At 36.0% G+C, this 20,830-nt stretch overlaps 1 protein-coding gene across 5 annotated transcripts in view; it reads left to right on the top strand.

The window, feature by feature from the left end:
- The window catches only part of FSD1L (fibronectin type III and SPRY domain containing 1 like), a 77,725-nt gene that overhangs the window by 1,626 nt on the left and 55,269 nt on the right, over positions 1-20,830 (top strand). For all 5 annotated transcript variants that reach the window (XM_024126419.3, XM_028493733.2, XM_028493732.2 and 2 more), the window contains exons 2-3: positions 12,640-12,735; positions 14,996-15,127. In XM_024126419.3, the coding sequence (XP_023982187.1) occupies positions 12,640-12,735; positions 14,996-15,127 (228 nt within the window). The remainder of the gene's footprint in view (positions 1-12,639; positions 12,736-14,995; positions 15,128-20,830) is intronic.

The following is a 20,830-nucleotide window of genomic DNA, read 5'->3' as shown; positions in this document are numbered from 1 at the left end:
TTATGTACTTTAAAGTACAGTGCCTTAAAGTTTACAAAGAATAAGTACTAAAATACTCTGTGTGCTGTAAAATATAATTTTAAAACGTATTTTAATGTGGATCATCTTATTTTGCCAGGGCGTGCATTGTCTCTCATTTTAATGAGGACTCAAGAGTTGGAGTGAGTCCTGCAAGGTCATACCACTAGCCATACATAAGGCTAAGATCTGAACTTGGTTTCATTCCAAATGTTGTATTTGAGTACCTACACATACTGTGTACAGTTTTACCAGAGGTAGCGAAGAATTAGCTGTTCTTTCTTACCGGTACTAATGTATCTTAGATAAGTTAGAGAATCAACTTCTCAATATTAGAAAATATGTTGAATTTCATTGATAGTATCAAATAATATTTCTAATAAAAAACGCTTTGTTTTATAGCTTAAAATAAGCGTCATGTGTTGATGCTTATAACCAATTCAGTGCTCTGAATTTGAGCATTCTTTTCTCGTGAATTACTGCAGAATCAGTTATATACCTCAACTAATAATGAACTGAGCTGGTTATGTATTTCTCTTGAAATAAGACAGTAGTAGTACACCCCTGGCATGATTTTTCTTTTCTATTTTAGAATGTTACAACGAAAATAATAGCAGGGATGATACCTTAGTCAGCATAAGGAAACATAGTTACTGCAAGTGGCGAAGGGTGAGAGTGGCTTGAATATATACCCATTTGTAAGGTATTTGGGATTTGGGCTTTAAATTATTAAGAGGATGGCTTCAGAGTCGTCTCCAGTCCTACTGTTTATGAACTGAATGAGGTTGGGCAATTTGCTGTCTCCATTTCCTCATCTTTAAAGTCTCCTTACCTCAAAGGGTTATGAAGATCATGTTAATTTTTAAAAATCACTTGGTGCCTAGCACACATAAGTACTATCACTTAGCTATTAGTAATCTCAGAATCTCAACTTCAAAATAACTTTATCCCTTTGTTGATAATTTGTATAACTATTTTTCTAATCCAGCCTAGCCATTTCTTAACTTTGTCCTTAAGTTTAAAGCATGTTTTCTGTGTTTATGTCTGTAATAAATGTTTCAAATGATGGTGCCAAAGAAGAGTTGTTAAATCCTAATTGAAAGAGGATTGGAAGTTCTGACTCATGCAATCTGACAATAGAGGTTAAGTTAACTGGACAGTCTTACAGAAGCTTGATGGTGGCTAGTCAGCAAATGGATTAGCTTGACCAGCTGCTTTTTGTCTGTGAAAATAACTTGGACTTGTGTTAGCAACAGATGCTGTGTTTGAGTAGAGGAAGAAAACATAATTACCTTGGGTATGTAAGGTGTACTGTTGGATACAGAAAACCACAGTATTATCTTCTAGAAATAAACAGAGGGATTTTGTTTATATCGAGTTTCTGGGACACTTGTGAACAGGATGTGTTATGGATAGGTGGCTTTATTTGATACTCAAACGTTTTGATTATGTCCTTAAGTGGTTTTAAGATAAAATCCCAAAGGTTTCTTTACCTGATAAAATGTGTATGTTCAAAGAAACCATTGAAACAAATAAGACATTTGCACCTTTCTAGAATCTTGGTGCTTAGAATTTGATAGTTTCAGTTAAATTCTTGTGCAGATCATTCATATTCATAGGGGTTGCTGTTTCTAGGAAAGGTTTGTGCTGTAGGGATAATAAAGGTGGAGAGGAAAGGGGAAGGGATCCCAGAGGAAAGATGTCATCAAGAGCATACATTGTCAGTTGTTTGCTTTTCCTCACTTTTCCCCGCATATTCTACTTTCTGCTTGGAAAGGAATAGTGACAGTCAGGCAAGGCTTGATGTTCAAGACTGGACAAACCTAGACTGAGGAGATTGAACTGAGTAGGGAGAGTTTTAAAGCACAACACAGCCTGCAACCAGTAGCATATCTAGACTTGCCTTCCTCATCCCAGTTTCTTCCCCTGCCCTCGTATTTGCTATCCTTTGCCTTCTTGTTGTACCCTAACAGTTTGGAGACCTCCACCATATCCAGATAACCAACTGTCTCTCATGTTCCAAAATTACGCCTTTTTCTCAGTCCTGAGGAAAGGAAAGAGGAATGAAATTTGAGTATTGTTCTGTATCCAGTATTGTATTAGACTGCTTTAAATTCTCACAACAGCTGTTATTCCTATTGTAAAGATATGGAGGATGGAACTGAGAGAGGTTAAATAACTTGTTCAGAGTCACACAGCTAGCAAGTGGTAGTCTGGATTCATACCAGGTCTTTCTTCACAGCTCAAGCTTTTTTCATTACCACCCTTCTTGCCTTGCTCCTTTGCGTTTAAATGGTGGCATGATTAATGTCATTAAAATTTAGGATATTAACTTAAGATATAACCTTAAGATATATCTTAACTTAAGATATAAACTTAAGATATATCTTAAGATATATCTTTATCTTAAGATAAAACTTAGGATATAAACCCCTATAAAGTAGTTTTTTGTTTTGTTTTTGTTAAGAAACTAGTTTAGTCTAATAAAAATCGTTGATAGAAAGTATAGAACATGATTTAGATAAAACTCTGGAATTTGGTCTCCCTTGCTGCTACAAATCATTTTTCTGTAGTATATGTATCTCCCTTCTCTCCAGCTCTCTTTCTTTTTTGAGGGAAGGTCTTTGCTTTCTAAAATAGAGGTGTGAACAGGAAGGTATAACTGGGGTTTTATACATCCCAGCTAAACACAACTGCAGTCATTCCCGTGGAGTGAATCAGAGTAATCTGGGATGTACAAGGTACGAGGTACCCTCTTCAAAGGGCCATGCTGACATACTCATATCACTGTGTTTAAATACAGACACCTTCATTTTTATTGAACTTGACAGTTTAAAAAAACTAGAAATATAGTGAAACAGACCTAACTTTAAAAAATTTTTTTAAAGACAATGGTTCTTTGCAATGCCTGGCTGAATGTAAGCAGGATTATTCATGCAGCAAACACATATTGAATGCCGTAGTGATAGATATTCCACTCCAATGTAGGGTGGACAATACTTTGAAGCTAGTGGATTTTTTCTACAGCTTTCTTTTTGTATGTTTTATATCCTCGGTTGGCACATCTTCCCAGCCACAGGTTCTGATGAATCTGGTCTCAGTTATTGATATTTGTTGATGATAGCTAATTATATTTTGAACTAATTTATAATAGTGTTAGCACAGCCAGCCTGTGCGCTTCTGTTGCATTATAAATATAAGTAACACAAGTTTATTGTAGGAAATTAGGAAATATAGATAAATGAAAATAAAATAAAAATCACCCATAATCCTGCCACCCAGAGATAACTTCTTTTAACATTTGTATGTATTACATTCCAGTCTTTTTTAATGCATATAGAAACTTAAAAAAACTATGGTATCACACTATGTATAGTGATTTATAATATGCCTCTCAGTTAATATGTAAGGATATCTTTTTCCATGTTAATATCATTCTACAACACTTTTAATGATTTAGCAGAATTCTTTAATATGGATATATATTACGTGATTTTTTTTAAAATTTTTATTTTTTTGGGCTGCATTGGGTCTTTGTTGCTTCATGCGCGCTTTCTCTAGTTGTGGCGAGTGGGGGCTTCTCTTCGTTGCAGTGCGTGGGCTTCTCACTGCGGTGGCTTCTCTTGTTGTGGAGCACAGGCTCTAGGCACACGGGCTTCAGTAGTTGTGGCATGTGGGCCTCAGTAGTTGTGGCTCACGGGCTTAGTTGCTCCGCGGCATGTGTGGGATCTTCCTGGACCAGGGCTCGAAGCTGTGTCCCCTGCATTGGCAGGAGGATTCTTAATCACTGCTCTACCAGGGAAGCCCTACTTGATGTTTAGTTAGTATCCTTTTGTCATACGTTTATGTTGGTCCTAACCTTTTAATATTATAAATAACAGTAAGATGAACATCTTTGTCGTCAAGTCTCGGCTTATACTCTTTAATTATTTACTTAGAATAAATTAGTAGAAATGGAATTACTGAGTCATTGTGTATATGCTTTTAAATATCTTTTGATGTGTATTGCCAAGTCGCCCTTCAGAAAGGTTATGTCAGTTTATACTGCTACTAGTGGTACCTGAGAGTATCCCCATCTCTACTTCCATTCCACCTCCCTTAATTAGATGATGGGACCTCTGGTTTCTGTGGCCGAGTGTGAGCCTCCTAGACTTCATTGGATGGAACAGCCAGTTCAAAGGCCATAAAAATGGATGAGGCTTCCTCAGCCTCTGATGCACTGTATTTCCTCAAATCCTAGTTGGGAAAGAACCTCTTCTTCTGCCCTGATATCTGCAACTGGGCTCAGGGAGAAAAGACAGTATTCCCCACCAGGTCTTTTATTAGATTATTTTTCTGTGGATCACCTCAGTTGCATCTGTGTACAGAGGTAGTAATCCCAGCTGTTTCACTGTTACCGAGGGCGTAGCTTTCTACCAGTTAACTATTTATGATTATCAGATTCTTGAATTCCTCAACAATATATAATTCTCCTTTTCTAGCTCGTTGCATCACTTTTGAGCACAATACTCTTGTTATGTGTTGCCATAGCTATGGTCAGCTGGTAAGATTCTGGTTGTCTAACTTACCAGCTGGATAGAGCATTCTGGATTTCTACTCATTACCTAATTCAAAGGAGAGGTCTTTGGTGTGGGTGATACAAGTGGCATAATTCCTGGTGGCATTAGGATTTTTCACTGATCCCTTTGCTCTGGTTGCAGGAACCCTATGACTGTTTTGTACAGTCCTCTGCAGTGTATGCAGCCTAGAGTGGTGTAAAAATACAGACTCTGGAGGCAGCTTCCTGGATTTGAATTGCGACTGCCATTTGACAGCTGTGTGATCAAAGGAGGTTTCTTAACTTCTTTAACCTTCTCTTTCTTCAACCATAAAATGCAAAGACATATTAGTTTCTATTGTGATGATTAAAAAGATAGTCCATGTTAGAAGCTTAGCATAGTGCCTGGCACATAGAAAGTGCTTAATGAATACTAACTGAAATGACTATAGTAATAGTTTGGCCCCTTTAAATTGTAGATTGATTAGTGATATTTGCAGTGGTTCTAGATTGGTGTATCTCAACTGTCTGGAATACTAATGTAGAATTTGAATCAGAAATTTTCTCCTTTTCTGAGTAGATGCTGGTGGGAAACCCATATATCCCAGTGTCTAATTATGGCCACTTGGTTATTGATGCCTTTGGATTCAGAGTAGCATATAAACACGGGTATAATGGTTTTTTGCCACTGGTTCTAAGAACAGGAAGTTTCTGCATCATAACTTCAGGCACTTATTGCACTGGATAGTTTCCAGTTAAGTAGCCCAGTTGGCAGAGTTTTTGTTGAATGCAGAATTAAGACTCACATTTGAATTTGTCATATTCACATATATTAAGCTAAAACCAGTAGAACCATGCCATTTCAGATGGTGACCGTCATCATGTTCTCAGACTTAATGATCATATGCCTGTGGCAAGCATAGCTGTTGCTGTTGCCCTTGTGTTTGGCAGGTGGCACATGGTACAGCCTGTTGCTCATTCCTAGTTTTTTCCAGTCTTAAAGAAAATCTTAAGTCCTTTTGATGCTCTTAGATGTTCTGACTTTCTTTTCATGGACCTCTGATCTTTGTTTTCAGGTAGTAAGTACAGTGCTAATTGTTAAGAGCACAGACTCAGGAGTCAGATTTTCTTAATTTGAATTCTGGTTCTGCCACATACTAACTCTGAGGTCCCAGGCAAGTTACTTAATCTCTTTATACCTCAGCTTCCAAATTGGAAAACGGGGATAACCAAGTATCCTACTTCATAGGATTCTTGAGAGGATTAAACAAATTAATGTATGTAAAGAGCTTAAGATAGTGCTTGGCCCTTAAGAGTATAAATGTGTTAGTTATTATTATTTTGCTTAGAGTCAATTGATTGTGCTTTTACTTCACATGATTTATAGGGACTATAAGCATAAATTTAAGCTATGCTTCTTTGAAGAGGGTACCTCATGCCTTGTGCATCCCAGATTACTTTGAGCCATTCCATAGGAATGACTGCAGTTGTGCTTGGCTGGGGTGTGTCATCCCCCACCCCGCTTTGTTAACCTGGCAGTTACCTTAGACTAATTCCATAGTCAAGTAATTGAGAGGCTTAATTTTTTTTTTTTTAACATCTGTATTTGAGTATAACTGTTTTACAATAGTGTGTTAGTTTCTCCTTTACAACAAAGTGAATCAGTTATACACATACATATGTTCCCATATCTCTTCCCTCTTGCGTCATCCTCCCTCCCACCCTCCCTATCCCACCCCTGTAGGTGGTCACAAAGCACAGAGGTGATCTCCCTGTGCTATGCGGCAGCTTCCCACTAGCTATCTAATTTACATTTGGTAGTGCATATATGTCCCTGCCACTCTCTCACTTCACCACAGCTTACCCTTCCCCCTCCCGAGTCCTGTCAATTTTGAGCTACATGAGATAGTTTGGATAGGCTAGTTGTTGGGGACCCTCTCCTAGGTTCATACATTTATGTGCTTCTGGAATTGTTTTACTTTCTCTAGAGAGGAGCCTTCCAATCTGGCTGAAGGATGTTTCTGGCTGCCTTTGTTGTGGGAGCTGAGTTGGGGGGACTGGGGGGTCTCTGCTTCCAGTATTCTGTAAATATAGACTCGATTTCCCTCAGCTGGGCCTGGCACCCCCTGTCAAAGCCCTTGGCTTAACCTTTCCAGAGAATAAACCTCCAGACTTCTGCAGTTTAGTAGATTCTGCATGTGCCTGGTAGCATGAGTGACTTCTCAGAGTTCCCACCTTGGTCTTCCTTGTTTCAACCCACCAACTCTCACTCCCATGTCCAGACACCTGGTACTGCCCATACTGAGACCTTTGAGAATTGTGTGGGGTCAATCAGGTTGGTTCTTGCTTTCCCCCTGCAGACTTGAGATTCCGTTTTCTCACTTCTGCCCATTTTTGGATTGGGTTGTTTGTTTTTTTCTTATTGAGCTGCATGAGTTGCTTATAAATTTTGGATATTAATCCTTTGTGAGTTGCTTCATTTGCAAATATTTTCTCCCATTCTGAGGGTTGTCTTTTGGTCTTGTTTATGGTATCCTTTGCTCTGCAAAAGCTTTTAAGTTTCATTAGGTCCCATTTGTTTATTTTTGTTTTTATTTCCATTTCTCTAGGAGATGGGTCAAAAAGGATCTTGCTGTGATTTATGTCATAGAGTGTTCTGCCTATGTTTTCCTCTAAGAGTTTGATAGTCTCTGGTCTTACATTTAGGTCTTTAATCCATTTTGAGTTTATTTTTGTGTGTGGTGTTAGGGAGTGCTCTAATTTCATACTTTTACAGGTAGCTGTCCTGTTTTGAGCTCCTCGTGACTGAGGTGCGTGACCAAAGGATAATGGCTGAGATTGCCTATGCATACTGCCTCTGGAGACATACATTCTATATATTTTGCTGTGATCCAGCAGAATTTGTATTTGTCAAAGCATATCTTCAGACTTGTATCACCTAAAGCTTTTAGTGGTGGCCACCTGAAGTCTTTCAAAATCAGTTATATTATCTAGATAAACTTCAGATAATTTATATTGCCTTTATCCATCTATGTTTATCTGTCACTTTATCCATCAGTATTTGGAGGGTAATGGGAGACTTGAGATCTGAGATGAAGTCTGAGAGACCCTGGTAGGCATTCCTTCAGGTTGATAGAGTCCCAGTTGAAAGTTGTCTTTGCCCTTCTTCACCAACAGGCTTTGATAATAAAAGAAATGAAGCAAGTGTGCATGTGTGTGCGCGCACATGTGTGTGTGTACTTAGATATATAGAATGGGCTCATTCTATACTTTTTTGGAACTTGTTTTAACAAAAATTTGTGTATATGTTTTAGAACAGGAGGAATTGATAAATGTGAGGGTTCCCAGGTGGGAAGCAAAGCATATTAGAGAAATTCACAGCAGGCTACTGTAGCTGGAATACAGCAAGAGAGAAGAAGTCTGGTGTGAGTTGAAACAGGTGAGGTAGGCAATGGGAAGATCATGCAGAGTCTTACAGATTATGTAATGTCATGTTTAAGGTCATGTTAACAGCTCATGTTAAAAGATTTTCAGTTTTATCCAAGGACTTGTGGCAAGACGATTAAGCAGGAAGAGTGTTGCTAACATATTACTCTAGCTGCAATATAGAGAACTGATTACTGGGGAGAAAGAATGGATCAGAGGCCTGTTAAGAAGTTTTGGAAGAGTATAAGTTGAGATATGATACTGACTTGTGGTAATAGTGATTACAGAGATATTTAGGAGATAAAATCTATAAAAGTTGGTGACCGCGTGTAGAGCAGTCATGAAAGGAATGAAAGGAAAGGATGTAATGATGATGGCCTAGGTTTCTGAGTTTTTTTTCCTTCCAGTTTTATTGACGTATATCACTATATAAGTTTAAGGTGTACAGCATAATGATTTGACTTACATATATCATGAAATGATTATCGCAGTAAGATTAGTGAATCCATCATTTCATGTAGATAAAAAATAAAAGAAAAAGAGAAAAGTATTTTTTCTTTGACGAGAACTCAGAATTTACTCTCAACAACTTTCATATATGCTAGGCAACAGCGTTACTTATATATAACATATAGCAGCGTTAATTATATTTATCATGTTGTGCATTATACCCCTAGTACTTGTATCTTTTGACTACCTTCATCTACTTCTGAGTCTCCCCACACCCTGCCTCTGGTAACCACAAATCTGATCTCTTTTTCTGTGAGTTTGTTTTTGAAGTATAATTGACCTACTGTGTTAAGTTCTGTAGGAATTAACTATGTTAATCACACAACATAGTGATTTAATATTGCTATGCATTACAAATGATCACCCCAATAAATCTAATTACTATCTGTCACCATACAATGATATTACATTATTATTGACTATTTTTACCACACTGTACATTTTATCTCTGAGACTCATTTATTTTGTAACTGGAAGTTTTTACCTTTTAATCTCCCTCACCTACCTCACCCATCCCCCTACCCCTCTCCCCTCTGGCAACCACCTGTTTGTTCTCTGTATCTATGACTCTTTCTGTTTTAATATGTTTGTTTTGTGTTTTAGATTCCATGTATAAGTGAAATTATATGGTATTTATCTTTCACTGTCTGACATATTTCACTTAACATAATACCCTCTAGGTCTATCCATGTTGTTGCAAATGGCAAGATTTCATTCTTTTTTATGGCTGAGTAATATTCCAGTGTATATATCTCACATCTTCACTATCCATTCATCTATCAGTGGGCGCTTAGGTTGCTTTCTTATTTTGGCTATTGTGAATAATGCTGCACTGAACATAGGAGTGCATTTATCTTTTTGAATTAGTATTTTCAGATTGGTATTTTTGTTTTCAGATAAATACCCAGAAATAGAATTGCTGGATGGTATGGTAGTTCTATTTTCATTTTTAAGGAAACTCCCTACTGTTTTCCATAGTGGCTGCACCAATTTACCTTTCTACCAACAGTGTACAAGGGTTCCTTTTTCTCTGCATCCTCCCAAGAGCTTGTTATTTGTTGTCTTTTTGATAATAGCCATTCTTACAGGTGTGAGGTAATATTTCACTGTGGTTTTGATTTGCATTTCCCTGATGATTAGTGATGTTGAGCATCTTTTTATGTGCCTGTTGGCCATCTATATGTCATCTTTGAAAAAATGTCTGTTCGGGTCCTCTGCTGATTTTTAAATTTTTTTTTTTTTTCTGTTTTGGTTTTGAGTTGCTAGGTTTCTGGTTTTACAGCTGGTAGTGCCATTGGCAGAGACAGAACACTAGAGGAGGGCTCAGGTTTAGTGGAGGACATTATGACATGTTGAGTTTTGAAGTGCTTTTGAGACATCCGAGTGGAGATTTCAAGTAAGCAGTTGGATTAAAATGGTCTGGAGCTCAGAGGATAGGTGCTGTACACAGCTTACATCACTTTCATTGAGACTTCTGGCTTTGCACTTCCTCCTCAGCTTCTTTATCAATTACTTGTGTCTCCATTATAAAAGCTAGTGGTTAAATTTGGAGGCCCTGGAGAGGTAGAGTAGGGTAGAAAACTCCGTGCATTATGGTATCTTTTAGTTCCTTTTTGCCTCTTTCTCAAAGTTTCTTATCCTGCCCTGGTATGTTGCTTGCCATATTTAGAAAATACTTTTTAAAAAGTTCTACTGGACTTGCCTCCCCTTGCATACTCCTATATTAGGAACACAGTATCCCTGTATAGATCTCTCCCCTGGGTCTTACCACCTAGAGAAAACTTTAACCTCATGTCACATACACAGGCTAGGGTATAGTTTCAGAACTCAGCTTATGTAGTCCTGCTTTCAGAACTTTTTTCTTGGAATACCAGAATTTCTATATGTGTTTATATTATGTCAGATTCTTGAATTATTTCTTTAAAATGATACTCCTTTCTTTTTTTAAAAACATTTATTTATTTGGCTGCGCCGGGTCTTAGTTGCGGCACACAGGATCTTTTGGTTGTGGCATATGGGATCTTTTAGTTTTGGCATGTGGGATCTTTTAGTTGTGGCATGTGGGATCTAGTTCCCTGACCAGGGATCGAATCCTGACCCCCTGCATTGGACGTGCAGAGTCTTAGCCCCTGGACCACCAGGGAAGTCCCAGATTCTTGAATTATAATAGCTGTATGTGGATAGAAGTTAAAATGTTACAATCAAGTTCCTTTACCAGAATTTCACTAATTTCAGTGGACAAAGCTTAAGCTCAAGCTGTGATTCTCCAAGAAAATTCCAGTAGTTTTATATGTCATTGAAGAGTCTTAGCAAACCAAAATATTAAACCAATATGTAATTTTTTTTTGTATGGGTGTTTCATATAATGGGCATATTGGTTAGGTTTAGGAGGCAGTATTCTAAAGTGGTAAAGAGCATGGGCTTTCGAGATAGACTGAGCATAATCATTACCTTACAAGCAGTGTCACTTTGAGCAACTGATTGAATCTCCATTTTCTCATCTATATAATATGGATGTAACCCTACCATTGGGAGGGTTAGAAGAGGATGCAGATAGTCAGTCTGTTAACCTGAAAAGCCCAATCTTAATTGAAGCTTACTGTACACAGGCCGAGGACTGGCAGAACCATTTTTACTGTTCCATTGTGTTTTTTAAAGTATGTAGAGAGTCTGTCTTGGATGAATACTCGAAAGACTCTTAAGTCTTCTACCCTCCTTTTCTACATCTCTGTACTACCACTCTCGTCCCTCCAGCTGTGCCCACCCCTCCCCCAGGTACTGGCTGCATTCTGCGTTGTCTTTGTATTCAAATCTCCATGTACCTGTTTCTGGAGGGAACACCGAGAGGATAAACAGCTAACTCTTTCATAGCGTAACTTCATTGTTTTATACTAAAATAACAACAATGGTGAGGATGGGAAGAAATAGTATTGGTATGTGAAGCAGAGAGCCTTAGTCCGGCCCAGGGATGATAATACCTACTTATCTCCAGGGATTGTTGGGAGAATGAAATGAGAGCTGTAATTATTTTAATTTTTTTACTATAATGCTTTATGAACATTTATATGAAATGTTATCCCTTTATCAGATTATTTCCTGAGCTCTTTATATTTAGCCCTTTATCAGTTTTTGATAATATTTTGAGGAGAACCTTTATTACACAAAATCTTATAGGAAATTATTAAAATGTTTATGTTTGTAGGTGCTTACGGAAATAAGGCTTATACTTCTGGGAAAAATTATAAAGTGAAAGTACTTGCTTTTGATTTTTACTGAGAATACAAGTACCTTGTTTGGATTTTGCTTTTACTACCCATGAAGCGTTATTAAACAACTAAACCTGTGATGTACAATATGACACCACTTGTCACATGTGTAATAAAAAGTGAAATTAATTAAAGTTAAAATAAATTTAGTTCCTCAGTTGCTCTATCCACATTTCAAGAGCTCATTAGCTTCATGTGGCTAGTTACTACCTTATAGAACAGCACATATATAGGATATTTCCATTATAGCAGGAAATTTTATTGGACAACACTGATGTAGAGAGTATGAGAAAGTTAAATAATCAGTGTTTTATTGAAATAGGAAGCATTATCAAAAAGTCTGAGGTATTTGCTCCTAAAATTACCTTATTTATTATGGTTCTTTAGCATCTGTAAATATTGCAATGAATGTTGTAATTTTAACTGCAAACTTATTATCTACTTTCATATTTCTAAAATATAATGTTTTTAATTATTATAAATAAATAAAATGTCAAATTTCAGTGTCTCTGCTTTTATTCCTCATTTCCTGATATTGATTAGAAGTTTCCATTTATTTTTGCAACGTTTAAGGATTTGGTTCTGTTCGTTTGCCATGGCCTTATGACCTAAAGTAACAGTCTTTATGTTAAATAATATTGATCATCTTCAGTGTGAAAGATATGGTGGTAATTAAGTTGTACACTAGGAATAAGAGGTTGTAAAACAGTACCAATATATATCCCATCTTTTGTAATTATAGCGTTTGAACAATGAACAGTTTTACATTGCTCCTGTTTATTATGTTATATACTCTTACAGAGTTTAGAGAATTGTTGTTATAAAGTTTATAATTCTCTTTTAATAAAATATCATAGTGTTAAAAAATTTTTTTTATCCCAGGAAGCTCTACAAAGGATCATTTCAACTCTGGCAAATAAAAATGATGAAATTCAGAACTTTATTGATACACTAAATCAAACACTAAAAGGAGTTCAGGTATGAATCTGTTTTAAAAAAAATTTGTGTGAATATGTCACAATTAATGATTGTTGGGTCGAATCAGAAGTATAAATATACACTGTCAACTATAGATTATAAACTAATGGAGGTGAGAGCAGGGTTTTTAAATGGCAGATAAATAAAATTGCTTTATTTGCTATTCACACATTCTCCATGGAAAGATCAAATAGTAAGGGAAAAAGAAAACTCTGGAATATTGCTAGGAATATTATAATGCTCACCTTTCTTCCTTTCCGTTTCATGTTTGTCTTTTCTAATTCCAATAAGAGCAAATTGTACCTTTCCAAAAGTACTGGGAAGCTAAACATTTCTTTTACTGTAAATAGTAGAAGGAAAATGTAGATGGTAAGAGATCCACTTGCAGAACTAGATGAAAGTAAGATATAAAAGTCAAAGGTAAAGTGCCCATTGAGGAGAGAGGGGAATACTTAAGGAAATGGCCCCAGGTAAAGGTGGGTAATCCATACTGTAATTAATCAAATGTTGATTGTGGAAGAGACCTTAAGATAAGCTGGTGATGCTTTCCCATGAATGTGCTTTAATTAATTTAAGGGTCATTTCTTTGTGAAATAAACAGAAGATTTCCAGGATACTTGTAGACAGTGAATCCTTTCCTGTGGTTTTTGTTTGGTTCAGCCTAGGTAATTGCCTGGCCTGTTAAACCTTATGGTCTTATATTTTCTTTACTTCTGAATTTGCTGTAATTGAAGTTAGTTAATTATAATCTTCACCAGTTTAACTGTCTTTCTCAAACTATTTTATTGGAAAATTTGGTGAATCCACTAATCCAGTTTCTTTAAATAAGCAAAGCTAGTGGTTCTAGAACTCTTGGTCTATGGACAAGAGAATCATCACATTTGAAATCTGTAAAAGGGTACCTTTAGATAGAGCTAGCTCACTGTTTTTCTGATTGACAGATTATTAGGACTTTACCTTAGCATCCATAAAAAAAATAGAGGGGGAATTAAGCTACACCCTCATCACTGAAGATGGGAGCATAAACTGTAGTGGACAAGAGACCATAAGAATGTACCAGTTGGTTATTGAGGGGGAAAAGAGCAGTCCAATTCCTTTTTGCAGCTGAAAAAATTGAGGTCCAGGAATTTAAGTGGCTTGTCCAAGGTCACACTGTTACTGAGTGGTTAATGTGGAATTTGACTTAGGTCTTCTGCCTTCCAGACTGCACATTTCTTCCTCCACGTCATGTTCTTACTACTGCAAAGAAACTAGTAAAATGATTAACACCACTTTTGGTAAGACTCCAGTGAGATGATGTCTGGTTTTTATAAACATTTTAAGCAAAAGTTTGGGTTGTAATATTACAGTAGATTTTGTGTATTAGTTTTGTAAACCAGTGCCAGTTTCGCTTCTCTTAGTTGAATGATTCGTCTATGTTGAAAAATGCCTTAAGATAATTTCTTCTATCTCATAATTGTTGCAAGTGTGAATATCACTTATCTAGGGATTTCACAGATATTTTGTTACTTCTTGTTGAAATAGCATCATCTTGCTTAATGAGGCAGTGAGGAACTCTTGGAGGTCAACAGACTTTATTAACAGATTTTAGCTTATAAAGTTTAGAAGTTTGACTACAAATTCTAGTCAGTAGATGATTTCTGAGGTTCCTTCTAGCACCGAAATTCAGTGTTTGATAAATCTCTTAGGACCCAGTAAGGAATTGCTTAGTGTTTTAATTCTGCTTATCTTATGTAAATGCAGTGTTTTAGGCAACCTGAAAGATTTAAAAATTTGCGCAAAATCAGCCCCATCCCTATATGCCCAGACTATTTCTCAGAGTTACAGAATCAAAATCTCTGGAATATTTTATTAAAATCTGCTTCACTGATGATTCTGATGCACACCAAAAGTTGAGAACCACTGGCTTAGGGTCTGCCTTAGAGCCTAAAGGTCTGGACAAAGTTGACAACCTTGAAACAAACTTTCACATTGTCCTGTGGAAACAGTCTTATGAAAGGTGAGGAGAGTATGGGCCAGTTCATAAAAGGCTACTTAACTCATAGCATTGCTGAAGTAGAACTATCAGCATTAGCAGCCAGCTTCTTGGATTTATCTGTTTTTAAAGGTGTATGTCAAATATTAGAATTTTAATTATTTTATGATATTAGGCTTATATTAGATTCATAATATGAATCTATTCTCTTCTTTGATAAGTACTATATCTTTTAGTTTTTTAATGTTTGACAGCTCTTAAGTAAAATCTTTGTTTATTAAACAGGAAAATTCTTCTAACATACTTTCAGAGTTAGATGAAGAATTTGATAGTTTATACTCCATATTGGATGAGGTAAAAGAAAGTATGATTAACAGTATCAAGCAGGAGCAAGCTCGTAAATCACAGGAGTTACAGGTGAGATTGTGCAACTATTTAAATATGAATAATTTTAGTCTGTATAATGCTTGATTTATTGAAAGCAAAAATTAGTGAATTTTTTGTATAACTGTACTGATATCTTGTAGAAGAATGATTCTTAACTTTGTTTTGGTCATAGATATCATTTTTTAAAAATTGTGATAAAAACCTAAGATTTAACCTCTTAACCATTTTTAAATGTACAGTAGTATTAACTATATTCACATTGTTGTGTAACAGATCTCTAGGACTTTTTCATCTTGCAGAACTGAAACTCTATACTCATTGAACAACGCCCCATTTGCCCTTTTCCCCCACTGCCTGGCAACCACCATTGTATTGTCTACTCTAGATATCTCATATAAGTGGAATCATACAGTATTTGTCCCTTTGTGACTGGCTTATTTCACTCAGCATAGTGTCTTCAGAGTTCATCCATCTTGTAGCATGTGTCAAGATTTCCTTCTTTTTTATGGCTGAATAATATTCCATTGCATGTATTTACCACATTTTCTTTATGTGGTATGTCCATTTATCTGTCTATGGACATTTGGGCTGCTTCTATCTCTTGGCTGTTGTGAGTAATGCTGCAGTATATGTGGGTGTATATTGAAATTTTGATTATGATTGCATTGAATTTGTAGATTGCTTTCGGTACTATGGTTTTAACAATATTAAGTCTTCCAATCCATGACCATAGGATGTCTTTCCACTTATCTGTGTCTTTAATTTCTTTCAGCAGTGTTTTGTAGTGTTCAGTGAATAGGTCTTTTGCCTCCTTGGTTAAATTTACTGCAAAGTATTTCATTCTTTTTGATGCTATTGTAAATGGGATTGTTTTCTTTTTTTTTTTTAACAAAGGATTAATATTTATTGTTCATATAGAAAATTTAGAAAAATTATAAAATAGAAAATAAAGATCATCCATAGTCCTGTCACTCAGAAATAGTCACTATTTTTTTCTTTTTTGTAATATACATTTAAATATACATATATAATACACATATATAGGGACATTTTTAATAGAATTAATATCTTTTGTATAATTTTTAACCTGGCTTTTTAATCACTTATTATTCCAGATACATTTTCCCATGCCATTGAAAAGTCTTTGAAAACATTCTTCTTAATATTACCTATCAAAATTTATTAAACCAATTCCCTATAGTTAGGTATCTAGTTATTCTGTTTTTTGCTACTGTAAGTAGCTCCATGTTGTACAAGTATTTTGTATTTTTGTGGACATCTCTGATGATTTCATCAAGATTAAACAATATTTTTCGTGTTCTTTATACTGCCATATTGTCTTCAAAAATGGTTGTATTCCTTTACCCTCCATGAACAAGATGCAAAAACGATCTTTTCACTGCTGGGTAAGGATATATATATTTTTTAATTTCTACCAACTAAATGGAGGGAGGAAAGCATGTTATTATTTGAAGTTCCTTCATTATTAGGTTGAATATTTTAACATGCTTCTTGATATTTTTGCCATTTATGAATTATCTTTTATGTTCTTTCCCTTTTTTGGTATTGGTATGCTTGACTTGTTGAGTTTATTTATTTATTTATTTTTTCCAAATTTTGTATTTTATTTTATTTTTTTATACAGCAGGTTCTTATTAGTTATCTATTTTATACATATTAGTGTATATATGTCATTCCCAATCTCCCAATTCATCCCATCACCACCACCACCACCACCACTACCCCCTCTTCCCCCCTTGGTTGTCCATATGTTTGTTCTCTACATCTGTGTCTTGCACACCAGTTCATCTGTACCATTTTTCTAGATTCCACATATATGCATTAATAGATGATATTTGTTTTTCTCTTTCTGACTTACTTCACTCTGTATGACAGTCTCTAGGTCCATCTACGTCTCTACAAATGACCCAGTTTCGTTCCTTTTTATGGCTAATATTCCACTGTATATATGTACCACATCTTCTTTATCCATTCATCTGTCGATGAACACTTAGGTTGCTTCCACGACCTGGCTATTGTAAATAGTGCTGCAGTGAACATTGGGGAGCATGTGTCTTTTTGAATTATGGTTCTCTCTGGGTATATGTCCAGTAGTGGGATTTCTGGGTCATATGGTAATTCTATTTTTAGCTTTTTAAGGACCCTCCATACTGTTCTCCACAGTGGCTGTATCAATTTACATTCCCACCAACAGTGCAAGAGGGTTCCCTTTTCTCCACACCCTCTCCAGCATTTATTGTTTGTAGATTTTTTGATGATGGCCATTGTGATTGGTGTGAGGTGATACCTCATTGTAGTTTTGATTTGCATTTCTCTTAATGATTAGTGATGTTGAGCATCCTTTCATGTGTTCGTTGGCGATCTGTATATCTTCTTTGGAGAAATGTCTATTTAGGTCTTCTGCCCATTTTTGGATTGGGTTGTTTGTTTCTTTAATATTGAGCTGCATGAGCTGTTTATACATTTTGGAGATTAATCCTTTGTCCATTGATTCGTTTGCAAATATTTTCCCCCATTCTGAGGGTTGTCTTTCCATCTTGTTTATAGTTTCCTTTGCTGTGCAAAAGCTTTTAAGTTTCATTAGGTCCCTAAATGGGAATGTTTTCTTAATTTCCTTTTTGGATTGTTCATTATTCATATATATAAATGCAACAGATTTTTGTGTGCTGATTTTGGTCACAGATGTCTTTGAGAATCTGAAAGCTATGGAAGAATACAAATGTTCTCTTTCTCTTACAAACATGCTGTACACACACAATTTCCCAGTATTAAATACCCTTTCAAGTCTGTCCATTCTTCCCAGGTTGAGATTTCTTGTTTATATTTAGGAGGTGGGAGTTGTATTGCAGTTGAACAACGTGGGTTTGAACTGTGAGGGTCCACTTATACACTGATATTTTTCAGTAGTAAATACTACAGTACCATACAGTCTGTGGTTGGTTGAATCGTAGATGCAGAAGAACTGCAGATATGGAGGGTCAACTCTAAGTTATATATGGATTAACCCCCCCATTGTTCAAGAGCCAACTGTACTTAAATCATTTAAAGGTAATTAGTTTAGTCATAAAGTATCCATAAATTGCAATAAATAAGAAATTCATTCATTTAAAAAAGCAAGATTGGAGAATAAAGGAAAACTCAGCATCTTCTGAAGATCTCACCCATGACTCATCCTGTGGAGATTTCTGTTCTGTCTTGGGCCCAAATCCTTCTTCATAGCACCAGTTTGGAATATCCTTTAAGCGTTCGGTTGCTTAATCTCTAACCTTCCCTTCTCCCTCCCCATACTTTTTCTCTGCCAGAGCAGCTCTAATTATCTTCATTGTATTCACCAGACACCATTTCTGTCAGCCTGGCCTATACAACATATTAAATTTGCTACCAAAATGGCCATGAGTCATATTTTTTCTCCTACATTTTCCTCTTCCCATCAAGTGACAAAAATCTCATGCATATTGAATGTACATTATCAATTTTTATCTGCCACCTTTAACCATCCCTGGAGTGAGTGATGCTCCAATGCTGCTGCTATTATTTTTCTTCTCTCTTACCTGTAAGTTTCAAATACCTGGTTGGTGCCTTCTTTTGTTGGCACCTTCCTTCTGCTTAACTGTGCATGCAGTTTATTTTTCTGGCATTGTTAATAGGGAAGCTAGAAGCAGCCAATAGACACAGTTTTAAAAACTTGCAATTGGGGAGTTCCCTAGTGACTTAGTGGTTAGGATTCCAGGCTTTCACTGCCATGGCCTGGGTTCAATCCCTGGTTGGGGCACTGAGATCCTGCAAGCCATGCTGTGTGGCCAAAAAACAAAACAAAACAAAAACAAAAACAAAAAACCTTGCAACTGGATAAATAAAATTGAACTGTTAACACCCTTCATTAGAGTAGAAACTTTTCCAAGGAGGAAAAATACTTCCTCCTTGTCCCACATTATTCACGTATCTTATTATATTGCTAGGTTTTAAATAATGGCAGTTGACTAGCTTCTCTTAGGTCCTTTTCTCTACTTTTCCCTTTCTTCCTCTCCTCAAAATTCACATACACTGGAAACAAAGCTCATATGATAATAGCTTTAGAAATGCATTATTAGACATTGAAGTCATAATTATCATTGGATTTTTAAAAATTATTTTCTCATCTTCATTATATCCTGTTATGCTTACACTAAAGGTAGAGTCATAAAAGAATTTGAAAAACCTTGGAATGTTCCACATCTTTAATGTTCAAAATTCATATTTGAGAAGCCACTTTAATAATTTATGGGGAAGTCAGTGATAATATTTGATTGCCAGTATCAAGGTTTTATGCATTCATTCAGTAAAATTTGAGTTATGGCTATGCTGGATTTAGAGTAAGTAGTAGTGAGCAAAACAGTTCCTGCCCTCATGCATTTCACATTCTCATGGAGGGTAATTTGCAAGAAATGCAAAAGAAAGGAAAATCAAATCCTTTTGCCAAAGAGATTAGAATTTATAAGAGTAAGCAAAAATGTATGTAAGATATAACCGATTTAAGAATAATGTTAATGTAAACACTGTACAGCTGTATATAATGCAGAGGAATCATGAAGGGAATTGAGTTCAGGAGCAATTCTTAGAAACTGATTTGAAGCACTTTGAGGGAGGGAAAAGCTTACTTAATAAAGGGGAGAGAGGGTATTCCAGGTAAGAGGCAGTTCAGTTGTTAAGATAATCAAAGATTAAAAGTCTAGAAGAGTCTTAGAATCATCTTTAAGCCAAGTCACTGCTGATTTGGAGGAGAGATCTAATATTCATGTCATGGCATGTGGATTTTGATATTTAGGTGTGCTGTCCTTAAGTCAAGATGTTTGAGATTTTCAGAATTAGGTAATCTCTAGCCATTGTGGATTTTTGGTTTAAAATATGTCCTTAGACTTTTAGAAGAAGTATGATATTTTCATATCAGAACTTACTTTCTGGCAGCCCTATACAGAGCTAGGTATATGTGTGTACACGTAAAATCTATAGTGCTCATCTTACAACAGGCTGCATTTATTGCTCTTGTAAACTATTGAATTTATATTTCTAGTTATTGGCTAAATTCCCAGTAATGAATAATTGGGTCATATATATTTATTTAACATTTTTTTCTCATGGAGTCTTAGATGAACTTTGTCCACTTTGGATTTCTGACTCTTAATTACAATGATAATGAACATTATTATTTATTTATTTTTGTAGCATCTTTATTTTTTAAACATCTTTATTGGAGTATAATTGCTTTACAATGGTGTGTTAGTTTCTGCTTTATAACAAAGTGAATCAGCTATACGTATACATATATCCCCATATGCCCTCCCTCTTGCGTCTCCCTCCCTCGCACCCTCCCAATCCCACCCGTCTAGGTGGTCGCAAAACACTGAGCTGATCTCCCTGTGCTATGCTGCTGCTTCCCACTAGCTATCTGTTTTACGAATACTTCACTCTGTATGACAGACTCTAGGTCCATCCACCTCACTACAGTAACTCAATTTCGTTTCTTTTTATGGCTGAGTAACATTCCACTGTATATATGTGCCACATCTTTATCCATTCATCTGATGATGGACACTTCCGTTGCTTCCATCTCCTGGTTATTGTAAATAGAGCTGCAATGAACATTTTGGTACATGACTCTTTTTGAATTATGGTTTTCTCAGGGTATATGCCCAGTAGTGGGATTGCTGGGTTGTATGGTAGTTCTATTTGTAG

The sequence above is a fragment of the Physeter macrocephalus genome, chromosome 9, assembly GCF_002837175.3.
Source record: "Physeter macrocephalus isolate SW-GA chromosome 9, ASM283717v5, whole genome shotgun sequence".
Taxonomy (NCBI): domain Eukaryota; kingdom Metazoa; phylum Chordata; class Mammalia; order Artiodactyla; family Physeteridae; genus Physeter; species Physeter macrocephalus.
This window is presented reverse-complemented; position numbering and strand designations above follow the sequence as displayed.